Source organism: Triticum urartu, chromosome 1A (genome assembly GCF_056163025.1).
Source record: "Triticum urartu cultivar PI428250 chromosome 1A, HENAU_Tu73, whole genome shotgun sequence".
Taxonomy (NCBI): domain Eukaryota; kingdom Viridiplantae; phylum Streptophyta; class Magnoliopsida; order Poales; family Poaceae; genus Triticum; species Triticum urartu.
The window spans coordinates 67,267,098-67,282,790 of NC_141873.1; the positions used below are offsets into that span (position 1 = coordinate 67,267,098).

Sequence of the window (15,693 nt, forward strand, 5' to 3'; positions counted from 1 at the left end):
ATGTAATTAAATTAGTTAACTGATTACAGGGTTGTATAACAGTTCTGGTCACATAAATGTAGGTACTCGGGCGCCCTGTGTAGACGCAAGAAAAAACAAAGGTCGGGCCTGATTCAGTCTTCGTCTGTTGGATTCAATCCAGAGTTGCTTTTTTAAATCTACAAATAGGGTTATTTGGAATTGGAAACACATAACGTGATTACTCTATGGTTGTTTCTACTCTGACTTGTTTGCCTGCTTCAGTGACTACATGATTCGTTGCTCGGTGGAGACCATCTTGCGGTTGAGTGCAGCTAGCATAGCGTTTTCATCCATGGGGCCTGCGGCCTGTGGGGAGCTCCTCGCAAGATGTGGCGACAACTCAAATAAATTGCGCTGGTTCATGTGGTCGCAGTGAAGAAATAATACATATGTTTTGGATGAGGTTACTCTGCACTTGTTTGATGGAATGCCAAGCACAGGTGATGGCTTCTTTGTGGTTTTTGCTCTGAGCTTCATTTCTACAAATTGCAGAAAAAAAGAGTTTTATTGTTGCGATGAGGAGTCCATTGACGACGACGAGTACTTCCTGCTGCACCACCGCGGAGAAGCCGCCGGGCAAGAAGGGCGGGAAGTCTGTCGCACATGACGAAGACTATGAGCCCGCCCCACCGCCGCCGCACCTCTGTTGCTCCTGTGGTGCCCAACTATTCTTACAGCCGCTGCCTTCACGGCCTGCCTCTGCTGCTCCAGCTGGCACCCGGTCGCACCCGCCCTCGCCGGAGACGCGTGAGACACCTGCCGCCGCCACAGGCACATGAGCCTCGGCCGTCGGAGATGCGCCAGAGACATGCAGCCTCCACGGACGCATGAGTCGTCACCTAATCCCCGAGTCCCAAATGGTAATGATACTCTCTCCTTTCCGGATGGACCATGGATTAGAGGCATTTTTGCCCCCTCTTTGAATTGAGTACAAGCATGTATTTATATTTTTACGGTTGCCCTAAAACTCAGTCGACTGAGTTTTTATGAAGTCTTAGTCGAATCTCTTTACCGTTAGATTTCTGTGTTGCTTTATGATGTGTGCATCCCTGTTGACTTGTAAACGAGCCCATGTAGGGGACGAACTGGGTGGGCTGCGTTTTTGTCCTGTTTTTTGTGTGTGTCAGGGCAAGCTTTGGACGGTGGGCTGGAAAAGACAATTTTTTACTTTGTTTGTTGGTCAGCTTCTATTTTCTTATTCTTTCCTATAAGCGAAAACGGATCTCCACTATTATTAATCTACACTACTATTAAACAATCAAACAAGAATTTTTTTTACGTGCACCAAGCAAATTGGCCCACAACACCACGCAAACCGATCAGCACCACACGATTAGTCTCACAGATCTAAATCTAACAGTTACCATTGATTTAATGCCTTTGCGGTGTGGACTTAGCAAATTCTCATGATTGACCGTGCTTCACCTCCACGATCCATCCACCAACAGAGAAATACCGGCCCCCGTCCATCTCCTATAATCACGCGGTTATCATCGGAAACGGGGGAAACTGAAATCGGCTCACATCGCCCTTGACCTCAACGCCGCCCACCAACACCGTATCATGCCTGCACGCCGACCTCGCGGCACTGCACCGTAAGGTCGCGCCATCACCATCGCCATCGCGGATTGTTGCCGTGCGAGCAGCGTTGAGTCCGTTTTTGTGTCATGGGCCGCCGCCGCCCGCCGCTCCTCCTCTGATGGACACAAGCAGGTCGTCGCCGCCCACCGCTCCTTCTCTGATGGACACAAGCAGGCCGTCGTCGCCCGCCGCTCCTTCTCTGATGGACACAAGCAGGCCGCCGCCACAGGCCGCTCCTCCTCTAACTCCTCTGTCGTCGCTCGCGTGGCCGCCAACCTGATCCGTGAGCTAGAGAATCCAGTAAGTTTCCTCTCTACGCCGTTCACATTCATGCCAGTGCAGGTGCCGATGGAGCTTCACGCCATGGCCTAGCCCTAGACAACGCAAAGGTACTAATCGAACCAGATAGCCCGTATTTTTGGCCGCGGGTCCGTCACGATCCTCGCGTTATGTCCATTGGCCACACCTCCGCACGACCGATCTGCACCCAGGAAGCTGCAGCCTGTATGTAATTAAATTAGTTAACTGATTACAGGGTTGTATAACAGTTCTGGTCACATAAATGTAGGTACTCGGGCGCCCTGTGTAGACGCAAGAAAAAACAAAGGTCGGGCCTGATTCAGTCTTCGTCTGTTGGATTCAATCCAGAGTTGCTTTTTTAAATCTACAAATAGGGTTATTTGGAATTGGAAACACATAACGTGATTACTCTATGGTTGTTTCTACTCTGACTTGTTTGCCTGCTTCAGTGACTACATGATTCGTTGCTCGGTGGAGACCATCTTGCGGTTGAGTGCAGCTAGCATAGCGTTTTCATCCATGGGGCCTGCGGCCTGTGGGGAGCTCCTCGCAAGATGTGGCGACAACTCAAATAAATTGCGCTGGTTCATGTGGTCGCAGTGAAGAAATAATACATATGTTTTGGATGAGGTTACTCTGCACTTGTTTGATGGAATGCCAAGCACAGGTGATGGCTTCTTTGTGGTTTTTGCTCTGAGCTTCATTTCTACAAATTGCAGAAAAAAAGAGTTTTATTGTTGCGATGAGGAGTCCATTGACGACGACGAGTACTTCCTGCTGCACCACCGCGGAGAAGCCGCCGGGCAAGAAGGGCGGGAAGTCTGTCGCACATGACGAAGACTATGAGCCCGCCCCACCGCCGCCGCACCTCTGTTGCTCCTGTGGTGCCCAACTATTCTTACAGCCGCTGCCTTCACGGCCTGCCTCTGCTGCTCCAGCTGGCACCCGGTCGCACCCGCCCTCGCCGGAGACGCGTGAGACACCTGCCGCCGCCACAGGCACATGAGCCTCGGCCGTCGGAGATGCGCCAGAGACATGCAGCCTCCACGGACGCATGAGTCGTCACCTAATCCCCGAGTCCCAAATGGTAATGATACTCTCTCCTTTCCGGATGGACCATGGATTAGAGGCATTTTTGCCCCCTCTTTGAATTGAGTACAAGCATGTATTTATATTTTTACGGTTGCCCTAAAACTCAGTCGACTGAGTTTTTATGAAGTCTTAGTCGAATCTCTTTACCGTTAGATTTCTGTGTTGCTTTATGATGTGTGCATCCCTGTTGACTTGTAAACGAGCCCATGTAGGGGACGAACTGGGTGGGCTGCGTTTTTGTCCTGTTTTTTGTGTGTGTCAGGGCAAGCTTTGGACGGTGGGCTGGAAAAGACAATTTTTTACTTTGTTTGTTGGTCAGCTTCTATTTTCTTATTCTTTCCTATAAGCGAAAACGGATCTCCACTATTATTAATCTACACTACTATTAAACAATCAAACAAGAATTTTTTTTACGTGCACCAAGCAAATTGGCCCACAACACCACGCAAACCGATCAGCACCACACGGTTAGTCCCACAGATCTAAATCTAACAGTTACCATTGATTTAATACCTTTGCGGTGTGGACTTAGCAAATTCTCATGATTGACCGTGCTTCACCTCCACGATCCATCCACCAACAGAGAAATACCGGCCCCCGTCCATCTCCTATAATCACGCGGTTATCATCGGAAACGGGGGAAACTGAAATCGGCTCACATCGCCCTTAACCTCAAAGCCGCCCACCAACACCGTATCATGCCTGCACGCCGACCTCGCGGCACTGCACCGTAAGGTCGCGCCATCACCATCGCCATCGCGGATTGTTGCCGCGCGAGCAGCGTTGAGTCCGTTTTTGTGTCATGGGCCGCCGCCGCCCGCCGCTCCTCCTCTGATGGACACAAGCAGGTCGTCGCCGCCCGCCGCTCCTTCTCTGATGGACACAAGCAGGCCGTCGTCGCCCGCCGCTCCTTCTCTGATGGACACAAGCAGGCCGCCGCCACAGGCCGCTCCTCCTCTAACTCCTCTGTCGTCGCTCGCGTGGCCGCCAACCTGATCCGTGAGCTAGAGAATCCAGTAAGTTTCCTCTCTACGCCGTTCACATTCATGCCAGTGCAGGTGCCGATGGAGCTTCACGCCATGGCCTAGCCCTAGACAACGCAAAGGTACTAATCGAACCAGATAGCCCGTATTTTTGGCCGCGGGTCCGTCACGATCCTCGCGTTATGTCCATTGGCCACACCTCCGCACGACCGATCTGCACCCAGGAAGCTGCAGCCTGTATGTAATTAAATTAGTTAACTGATTACAGGGTTGTATAACAGTTCTGGTCACATAAATGTAGGTACTCGGGCGCCCTGTGTAGACGCAAGAAAAAACAAAGGTCGGGCCTGATTCAGTCTTCGTCTGTTGGATTCAATCCAGAGTTGCTTTTTTAAATCTACAAATAGGGTTATTTGGAATTGGAAACACATAACGTGATTACTCTATGGTTGTTTCTACTCTGACTTGTTTGCCTGCTTCAGTGACTACATGATTCGTTGCTCGGTGGAGACCATCTTGCGGTTGAGTGCAGCTAGCATAGCGTTTTCATCCATGGGGCCTGCGGCCTGTGGGGAGCTCCTCGCAAGATGTGGCGACAACTCAAATAAATTGCGCTGGTTCATGTGGTCGCAGTGAAGAAATAATACATATGTTTTGGATGAGGTTACTCTGCACTTGTTTGATGGAATGCCAAGCACAGGTGATGGCTTCTTTGTGGTTTTTGCTCTGAGCTTCATTTCTACAAATTGCAGAAAAAAAGAGTTTTATTGTTGCGATGAGGAGTCCATTGACGACGACGAGTACTTCCTGCTGCAGGATTACGCTGCTGCACCACCGCGGAGAAGCCGTCGGCCAAGAAGGGCGGAAAGTCTGTCGCACATGACGAAGACTATGAGCCCGCCCCACCGCCGCCGCACCTCTGTTGTTCCTGTGGTGCCCAACTATTCTTACAGCCGCTGCCTTCACGGCCTGCCTCTGCTGCTCCAGCTGGCACCCGGTCGCACCCGCCCTCGCCGGAGACGCGTGAGACACCTGCCGCCGCCACAGGCACATGAGCCTCGGCCGTCGGAGATGCGCCGGAGACATGCAGCCTCCACGGACGCATGAGTCGTCACCTAATCCCCGAGTCCCAAATGGTAATGATACTCTCTTCTTTCCGGATGGACCATGGATTAGAGGCATTTTTGCCCCCTCTTTGAATTGAGCACAAGCATGTATTTATATTTTTACGGTTGCCCTAAAACTCAGTCGACTGAGTTTTTATGAAGTCTTAGTCGAATCTCTTTACCGTTAGATTTCTGTGTTGCTTTATGATGTGTGCATCCCTGTTGACTTGTAAACGAGCCCATGTAGGGGACGAACTGGGTGGGCTGCGTTTTTGTCCTGTTTTTTGTGTGTGTCAGGGCAAGCTTTGGACGGTGGACTGGAAAACACAATTTTTTACTTTGTTTGTTGGGCTTTATTCTGCCCAGGTCAGCTTCTATTTTCTTATTCTTTCCTATAAGCGAAAACGGATCTCCACTATTATTAAACAATCGAACAAGAATTTTCTTAGGTGCACTCCGTAATTAGACCCAAAACATCGCACCAACCAATCAGCACCATATAATTAGGCCATAAATTTTAATCTAACAGTCATTATTGATCTAATAAGTCTATTGTATGGAGTTAGCAATTTTCAATGACTGACCATACTCCACCAGCGGACGAATATTCCAACTACCGGTCCGGCGTCCCCTACAATCACGCGATTCTGATCGCTACCAGTTCCCGAAATCAATCTCTTCTTCCCGAGTTCTCCACGCCTCCCCAGCTGCCTCCCGAGTTCGGATCACCTCCATCGTCGTCCGCCGACGCGCCTCGCCCGCAGCGCCGTCCGCCACGTGTCTCCTTCCACCCCAATCGGAGGCAGCAGAGGCGGAGAGGCACGTCGTGCCACCACATCTGGAGAGGGAGGGGCAGGCGAACGGACATCACGTTGGATGTGCTTCGCAGGTGAGTAGCAGCCAGTTTGATTCGTTGCATAAATTTCTCTCTAAAGCTTCTTAATCTGGGTTCTTTCTTCACTGCCGGCGAGGGTGTCGCCTAGGGGCGGCGGGGGCAGGGGGTCGCCGGTGGGCGACCTATGGGATATGGCAGCGGACGCGAGAAGGGGTGAGGGGCCCGGGAGCCACAACGGGAGCCACGAGAGCGAGTTGGACTTGGCCATGCTCGTCAGCGACTTCCTCAAGGGTAACGGCGGCGAGGACCCGGGCTCCCCGACCTCGGCCACTTCGCAGACAAGATCAAGGTATGTTCCCCGTCAGCTCTGTTCATTTGAATTGTATGTTTGCGACCATGGCTTGCCCCAAATTTTGTTCGTCGGGTTGGTTAGCTGGCTGGCTGCTACCGTATGAAACTGCCCACTTAGCGCTTCCCAACCGCTGATAATTACAGGTTGTAGGAACATTTCTGGAATCACATGTATATCGATCACTTCCAAATGAATTTGTCGTTAGTACTACATTTTTTGTAGCTGTTGCTTCCAAGTGAATTGTCGTTAGTATTCCTAATGTTGCTAGCGTCTTCTGCTCTGAATTTACTCCTTAAAACCACCGCTCAAGATAACATCGACATCAATTTTGATATGTCTGACATGTTTGATCTTATTTGACTGCAGGAGTGTAGTGCAAAACAAAAGTCTACTGACATTGCTGGCTTGCAGCTGTAACTGGTTGTCTCTCAAGTTTTGATTGCACAGTAGTACAATTTAGTTTCTATGAGGTTTCGATTGCACAATGGTCCAATTTAGTCTCATCTACCATGATTCATTCTAGAGACCATTTTTCAGGCTTTTAGCCTTATTGCTGAGGCATGAAATACATCAGCGTGGGCACGATTTGTTCCCCTCCTGTAATCTAATCACGAGCTAGATAATTTGTAATCTAATCAACCGTGCCATGTGCGTGCGCCCTTATCAATCCTGGTTCATAGAATGCACTGGGCTATTTGTTTTGCTCATTAACTTTTACCCAAAGTAATAACTGGATAACTTAACTTAGTGTGTTGTTGTATGCTGAAGCTGACATCCTGCATATCTGCATGTTACATTTTAGATGTACAAGAAAGCAGGAGATGAGAAAGAAAACAAGCTGCTCTCCATTGTTCACTCCCTCTTCTCGATCCACGAGACATGGCTCCAGGTTTTTGTAAGAGGCCAATGTACTGGCAGCTGTAGTCGCCATCTACTCATGAAGCTCCTTAGTTACTCGAGATACGACGCGGCGGTCTGTGTGCCCAAATGGTAGGGCTTCGAGAAGATACCTGGAGGTAACCCACCAGACCAAGGCTTAGCTACTTATGTTGTTCGATTTTCTCTAGAAATTGTGCTGTGTGGCTGAGTTATTTATTGTTTTTCCAACCAGGTGAACATGAGTACATTGAATATTAGTGGACTTGGATCATCTTATGGTCTGCCTATACATGTAACTTGATCATGGTAAGCTAGATGTACCAGCACTGATCACTTCCTTGACACTCATCCTACACATCTCCTTGTGAAATAATTGTTGGTGATGTCCCTTGTTCATATTATGTTCCTTGTAGAAATTTTTGTTGCAAACTGAACAAGGATAGATGACAGCAGGACAGGAACCAAAATATATTGATACCTAGCTTTGTTTTTGTTGGGTGCCATGTTTGAATAGCAGCTTAATTGGAAAATTTTAACACAGTTGCATGTGCAGTGCTTTTTAACCGACCATATTCTACTGAACGTCTAACTCCCCCTTAAGATTTAGGTTGGAAATATACTGGAGTAATAGTGGAAGCCACTTTTTGCTTTGGTGATTTTGTGAAGTTCAGATTTTGGTTTATCACTATTCAGACTAATCTTTGTAACAATTTCTTGAGATCCGCCTACAGTACATGAATTTAGTATCAGTTTACATACTATATACACACATGACAAGTTTTTTATGGGGGAAATTTAATCCAGCAAAAGCATTGTCATTGCTATTCCCTACAAGTTACTTGAAGAAGAAGAAAAATGCCCTTTAGACATTTTTAAGAAGCAAAACAAATCTTTCTTTCTATAATTGCAGAAATCCATGGAATCCTTGTGGTAGTTATTTCTCCAGGTATGGCAAAAGTCATGGAGTCTTTACTATTTGTACATGTAAGTGCACACCCAAGTGCATCGATATCAGTAGGCTTTCTGTAGTATAACTGATTTAACATTCTGCGAAATTCATTTCTTGGTCTTTGCATGACCACCTCTGCATCGTACACAAAGTGCTCAGAAGAATACATCATGCAGTGACTCCTATAAGGAAGGAATGGAACGAGTATTGATGTTTCACTTTTATCTGTATTTGTACTTTGCTTTGTCCTAGGAAATCTGGCTAAGGATCATCACTTTTACAGCACACATGACACATCATAATGAAACTATTCTCCTTTCTTCTATTGAAGTCCATGCATATCATGACATGCATTGGAGGACTCAAATTTCATTTTTATTATTGTTTACATTACTTCCTAATTAAGTCCGCTAAACATTTGTAAAACAGAAGCTCTCTGCAAGAATTATATTTTCCGCCGAATGTGCTATTGTACAGAACATTTTACTTGACATGTGAGCAAAATATAATGTACATTATGCCGATTAACTTTCTTTCGAACTGTTGTATCACCACAAGGGAGATTGTGGTAGTGTAGTACCGAGGAATTAATCCTCAAATTCTCCGGACTTCTGGGAGTGGTGTACTGCATTCTATGGACTTCTGGGAATTAAGCCCCAAATTCTTTGGAGTTCCTCGCTAGAATATTCTATGGTTGCAACAGTATTTCTATTGGGATGCAGTTACAATTATCTCAAGGCTAATGGCATGCTAGATTTTTTGAGTTCTGGGAGTGTTGTACATATGCAGATTCTTATAAAGGTGCATGTAATCAACTTCTGGCTTCCTTTTATATCTGCATCTATTGTCCATATTACTCATATAAAACTTTGATGGTCAGTTTATTTCCACACAAATGAAATTCCATAATTTAATAATCTGATCCTCTATTATAATGCTATCAACTGTTATTTTTCATCAAACCATATGTTATGCTTAAGCTGTCTGTTGCTTTTGTTGATTACCAGCTTACATAGATTAGTGCAATATATTCTTATAAGGTTAAGTGCCCTCCTTAGATCTACGGGCTTTAGTAATAGGTGCCACCACCAGTTTGAGTTCTCATATATACGATCTACGACAATTTCAAAAGATGAGTAATTAGTTCAGATCATACTACTTTCCATTACAGCTTTCTCTATGTATACTTAGAGAGCAGTGTGTGTTTTAACTACAATATGCATACCCCCATTGCACCATAGTTCCACTCCAGGAGATGCTGAGATAAACTGAAAATGGAGGAAAAATTGTCCGACTCTTACTGCTAGCAGGTGGTACCCGCTATGACTCCCATGGGTGGGATTACCTTCACCGCCGAGCCTTCAAACTCAGAAGATAACAAGCAGCCCAAAATCCAAGAAGGAAGCTAATTCAGTTCTTCCAAGATTGCTATTTTTAGGGAGGTTTTTGTTCCAACTTTGCATTGACGACACCATGTTCATTTGGACAATGTTTATATGTTCCTTTGAAGTTCACCCAAGAAAATAAAATTTCTGAAATCTTCATCGGATATTTAATTTGATTCCATTTTTACTATACAATAGACTAAATAGGCCACACCCATATATTCTCTATGTAGAAGTTGTTCATCCAATTGATTCCCATTGATTTGTAACTTTTTTTTGTACAATTATGATTTCTTTGTGGTCTGCTTGAACCTCAGTGGCATTCTCAAAAGATAATTGATGGGTTTGTACTTTGTCCTTTTGTTTATAAAGAAGGGGCCATTTCCAGAGTATGAATTCAAAATTGGGTACCCACATGAATTTTGATGTGGTTTGATTGAGACGTGCGTTGCACGTGCATGTTTACTAGTATTTCAAAACTTTGAAATATAGTATACTAGTTCCCATATACATACGGGTCTTGCCGGCTTCAACGGTAATTTGCTTTCCACACATGACGTTCTGTCCGGGTGCACGCACCTCCCGCACAACACAAAAAAAGAGAGCAACAAAGCCGTCTCTGGGCTGGACCACGACCCCGTCGCGCCCGTGTCCGAGCGAGGCGGCCGATCCAAGAACCAATCCGGCACGCACTTCCGCGCGAGCGACGCCGCTTTCGCTTTGCCGCTCTGCTTTTTGGCGGCGCGTACTACAGGACGTCGCGAAAGGGGAGATGAGAGCGAGAGAGAGATCAAAGCAACCCGCGACGCAGCGGAGCGAACCCCGAAATATTCCTCCTGCTCCTTCCTTCCTTCCCCGCCTGCCCAAGTGCCCAGCCCGGCCTGGGGATCGCCGCCCGCGCCGTGGCTCCTTCCCTTTCCCTTTCCTCGACGGATCGATCAGATCAGGTGGCCGTAAGGATCGATGGGTGCTTTGACTGCCCCCGCCTCAAAGGAAGCGAAAAGCCCTTTCGCCCTCCTCTTTCTTTGGCCGCGGCCCCTTTCCTCTTTCATGCCCGCCCAGACCGGCCGCCCCGCCGGCGCGTCTGCAGCAAGCACCTCGTCGACGGCAGCGCCCAGCTCCCAAGAACATCGAGTGGTTTTCGCCGAATTCACCGCTGCCGGGATCATTTTCGCTTCACCCGCACGTCGTCGCGTGTCGCCGCCTCCGTCCGCCCATGCTTCTCCTACGCGATGATGGTCTCTCGCGCAGCTAGCGGCAGACAAAGCGTGTGCCCCCCCATCCATGCAACTCTCTGGGGATCCACGAGCTGATGAGCCATCAAAGGCGCACTCGAAATGTTCTTGACAACTTCTTCTAATCTAATCTAAAACGAAACACTCGACGCTCTTTCTTTCTTGGGTCTTACGTCTGTCATGTTCCGACCAAGCTCGATCGATCGATCCACCAGAAAGTTTGAGCCTAACCAATTACTACGTACGTACAGCGGGCACATGGGCGAATCGTGGTTAGAGCATGTGCATGCTGAATTAATTAGAGCACGCAGCTCTAACAGATTCCCTACAAAGGGGCGTTTAAAGGTGGTTTACACCTTGCTTCTTTTGTTAAAGAAGAAAAATGGGGTTTGTAAAGCATGTGCGGAAAGACAGATTTTCTAAAACTTCAGCATTGATAATTGTGTTCTCCTCTGTTTTTAATACTATGTGTGTGTGCGTATATAATTTATTCCAACTGCACTTTGGGATGGATAAAATTCAAAGTTTTGATGTTTCAACATCGAACGATTCAACAACATTTGAAATCAACAAATTTACACAAAGAATCTCATCCAAATAAATCGAATAATCCAAATTAACCATGAATAAACAAAGTTAAACACACTATCGCTCATGTAGCTACCATTGATGCTCAACGAGATCCTCGCGGAGCTGTCCATGTGATCCGTGGTCTCAAATCTCCACACACCTCAAGAAAAGCTTGAAATCAGTCCTGGTTCGTACGAGGTTTGGAAGTTTAACCAACATAGTCATAGTCCACCGGGGACCCTCTCATACTCGATGATCATGTTGTGCAGCATCACACAAGTTGTCGTGATCTTTTCCCGAGGTCTTCTTGTCCCAAAATCAAGCACTCCGGTCAATTACAAATCGAGCTTGCAATACCCCAAATGCTCTTTTAATGTCATTCCTCGCTGCTTCTTAAGTCTTGGCAATGTGGGTTCTCTTCTTACCTTGAGGATTTGTAGTTGTTTTGATAGATGTTGACCATAAAGGATAGATGCCATCAGCGAGGGAGTAGCCCATCTCATAATCATGGCCATTGACCTTGAAGTTGCATGCAGGAGCATTATCACTTGCTAGCCTATCGAAAAGCGGAGATCTCTCCAAGACATTGATGTCACTGTGAGAGCTAGGAATGCCAAAGTAGCAATGCCAAATCTACAAGTCCTCGGAAGAAACTCTACGAGAATGGTAGTTAGATCATGGTAACGCCATGCAGTGTTTAATGTTGATTCTTCTACCTCCAATGTCTCACAGACTCAAAAATCATGGTTGTGATTTTTTTCATGTTCCCCCTTGTCTTATATATTCTTTGGATTTTCCTTGGATTTAATCCTTGATTAAGGTGGTTGACAAGTTCAAGTATGACATCTTTACTATTCACTCTAGAGAATATTCTCACTTCATACCTGGATACCCTTGGCTCCACTTACCTTGATACCATCCACCCAAGATATTTATTTCAATTTATTGGAATTTTAACCCTGACTTCCACAGCTACTTCGAACCCACGCGGACCTATCCTCAGGTGCGACCAACACTGAACCGATTCTATTGAGCGTTCCCATGAGCCATGACCAGTCCCGGTCCCTCTATGGCCGCACCGGGCCAGATCGACGCCCAGCTTAGACACCTCTTTGTCCCCCCACAATATAATGCCTCTGTCCCTCCTTAGCACTTGGAGCTCCTGCACCACCCCCAAGGTGCTGTGTGCCAAGGAAACTGCTCCCTAGCCCTCCTCTTCTCCCTAGCACTCCTATTCGCCCATATCACCCTCTAGCTCGGAAGCGTACACATCGAGGTCGCATCCTTCATGTTTCATGCATCCGACGACCACCCCTCATGCCCGCCTACACCCTGGAGCCTCGCTGACCTCTAGCAAGATTCCGATGACCTTTTTTCTTCACTGCTCCATCGTTTCCCCCACGACAACGCTCCTTCCCATAGCCCCTAGCCCAACGGCGCTCCTCCCCATCATCCCCGACCACGGGCAAAACTGCACCACATGCGGGGGAGCACCTATGGAGGAAAAGTTCATGTATAGGAAAAACATGCGTAGAAAAGTGGCCACCAACCGCCATCACAGATTTCGATGAATGCTTGCATTCCGGGCCACACCATCGCGACACTAGGAGAAGGATGAGTGGAAGAACCCATTCATACGAAGAAGCGCCCAAGCCATGGCATGTGGAGGATGAATTTCGCCTACTTTCTCAGCTATTTTGTTGCATGCTTACGTCACGCACGATGAGCCTCTATCAAATTGCATCGACAGAACATCTATCACATTTCTTAATTAGCTTATGAACATCATCTAATGACGAGAATTCATCATTGGCCACATGGAAGGAAGAAGAAGGAAAAAAGAAAAGGAGGAAGAGAGACTTCGATGTAGGGTCTACTTCATTTGAGGAGTTAAGTTCAAGGGTTCATTTAGCTACATTTTTGTAACTCCTCAAATTTGAGGAGTTGATGTTTGAAACGTTTGGGGAGTTGAAATTTAGGGGTTCAATTAGAGAGGGGTCCAGTTAGAGATGCTCTTAGAGAAGAAAGCTAGCAACATGCCCCCAAAATATTCTTTTATTCCACATTCTATTTCTTCGTAAAGAGGATGAGCTAGGGACGCGGCGGTTTGAACCCGGGCTTAGATGAGCCCGGGGATGAACAGTAAAACCAAATAAAAAACAAATTAAAAATCCAAATATTTTTGTGCTGTAAGATGCTCTTGTGCATGAACTTTGTGCAAAATTTTATGAAGTTTGGACATTAGAGGAGCTCGTGGAAAAAAAGACAATTCTCGGGTGTCTGAAGAACTTTTGAAAATCACACTATTCACGCCTGATTTTGTCTTTTTTTTCCAGAAGCTCCTCAAATGTCCATACTTCACAAAATTTTGCACGGAGTTCATGCACAGGCGCTTCTTGCACCACAAAAGGGTTGCATTTTTTATTTATTTTACTGTTCATCAGGTGCATTTGAGCTCAGGTTCCGGATTGAATTGCTGATGAGCTTGATAATAATCTCCAAAATTAATAGCAAAAACTAATAAGAAACAATTATATGCCACATGGAGTTACACAGGTGCAAAGTGTAGCGACTAATTAGCTGTACAAAACACCTACAACACAATATCTGAAACTAACAGCAAAAACTATATTAGGAAACAGTTATAGACTATTTAACACTGAGCACCCTCTACTTATACTTATTCGAAATCAAACAAGCTTTCTACAACTTCGACCAAGACCATACGGTCCATACTCGTACGTGCGGGGATGGCCGATCCCACGGTGGAGGCCAACTCCGGTGGTCCCGTACACCGGCAGCTCATTACCGTACGACCCGTCGCGATCCCACCGGCCGCTCTCCGAAGCCGTGGCCGCGAGACTCTCGAGCTCGAACAGGTCGGAGCTCGCGTCGCTGCTCTTCTCGCCACCGTCGATGCGCGCCTCCACGTCCGCCGGCCGGAGCAGCTCCTCCTCCACCTCCACCACGGGAATTCGGCGGCAGCGTCCCACTGCCGCGGCGGCCACGGCCAGCTCACCGTCAATGTCCAGGAACCTCACGGTCCGGGTACTCCGGCTCCGGCTCGCCCGCGCCGCAGACGGCGGCGGCGTCTTGGACAGGCAGGACCGCGCGTACGACGGCGCTGTGGAGCACACGGGCTCCTGGTCCGCCGGGGCCGTCCGCTGAGCCGAATGGCGCTTCCCGGCGAAGATGGAGTTGAGCAGGCTGGCGAGCCGCGCGCCGGGGGACGCCGGCCTGCTGCAGCCGCGGGCGGCGGCCGTCGGCTTCTTCGTCCTCGCCGACTTCTCCGGAGCGGGATGCTGCTGCTGCTGCTGTTGCCTCTGCCTCGGCGCCGCGCCGCCGGACGTGCGGATGCGGTTGAGGCGGCCGAGGGAGCACTCCACCTCGGACGAGGAAAAGTAGCCTCGGCCGGAGCAGTCCGCGGCCGCGGCGCCCTGCGTCGGCGCCTCGCCGCGCGCCCGGTGGCTGGCGGCCAAGGCCGGCTTGTAGTAGTAGTAGTAATGCAGGGCGGCCTCCTCCTGCTTCTTGGCCGCAGCCGCCGCCCGTGTCGCCGCCGCCGACGCCGACCTCGCCGCCGTGGCGCTTCTCGCCTCGGGGCCGTCCATGGAGTCGCATATCGCGTCGAGCAGCGTGGAGGAGAAGGACGGCTGGTCGGCCGGCCGCCTCGGCGCCCACCTCATGTCCATCGCCGATCGATCTGCGCACTCGGCTGAGCGGAGCGGAGCAGAGCAGAGGCAGAGCAGCGGGCGGCGCGGCAATGATGGTGCAGGGGAGGCGAGCTAGGCTAGGCGTGTGATTTGATTCGATGGACCGATCGATCGGGGAGGAGTGGAGTGGAGTGGAGCGGAGCGGAGCAGTGCGGGCGGGCGTGCGGGCGAGGGGATCTTGTTGCCGGGACGGGCGGGGCCCGCCTTCATTCCCCTGTCCGTCTGGCTGGCTGCTTCACATCGAGCTTCTCTTCCTTGCTCGTGCCGTCTCACTCCCTGTCTCTCTTGCCCTCTTTTCCTTTCGCTTTGTCGGCACTTCTCCGCGGCCACTTGGCTCGCCATTTACCGTCTCGACATCACCGCTCTGTAAATACGTCACGTCGTAGTGTGTACATGTGCAGTTAAATTTCCATGCGTGAACCCTGCACAAAGGAAATGATGAGTCGAACGTCTCTAATTTTCACTCATGTTGTATGAAAATTTTAGTTTTCCCTGCAAAAACAGATATTACTCTATCTGATCTAAAATAAGTGTCGTGAATTTTTTTAGCTAAAAAAAAATTTGAACTTAATAGTGGAGTAACTATCAGGTCTACTGACATTCTTTTTTGAAAAGGAGGATGACCCCGGCCCTCTGCAGCTGGGCGATGCATTGCAATCATATTATTAATTATTTGCAAAGACCTTATAAATAAA

General features: G+C 48.3%; 1 protein-coding gene and 1 long non-coding RNA gene across 2 annotated transcripts; one reads left to right on the forward strand and one right to left on the reverse strand.

The window, feature by feature from the left end:
• Positions 1 to 5,668: 5,668 nt before the first annotated feature.
• On the forward strand, positions 5,669 to 8,421 carry LOC147990059 (uncharacterized). The gene is made up of 3 exons (XR_015619091.1): positions 5,669 to 6,267; positions 7,073 to 7,286; positions 7,382 to 8,421. It is a non-coding gene; the product is annotated as an uncharacterized LOC147990059 (long non-coding RNA).
• A 5,359-nt stretch (positions 8,422 to 13,780) lies between these two features.
• On the reverse strand, positions 13,781 to 15,379 carry LOC125556053 (protein BIG GRAIN 1-like). Its single transcript, XM_048718884.2, has one exon. It carries the CDS (start codon positions 14,975 to 14,977, stop codon positions 13,979 to 13,981), a length of 999 nt encoding a protein of 332 aa, XP_048574841.2. The 5' UTR covers positions 14,978 to 15,379; the 3' UTR covers positions 13,781 to 13,978.
• Positions 15,380 to 15,693: the final 314 nt, after the last annotated feature.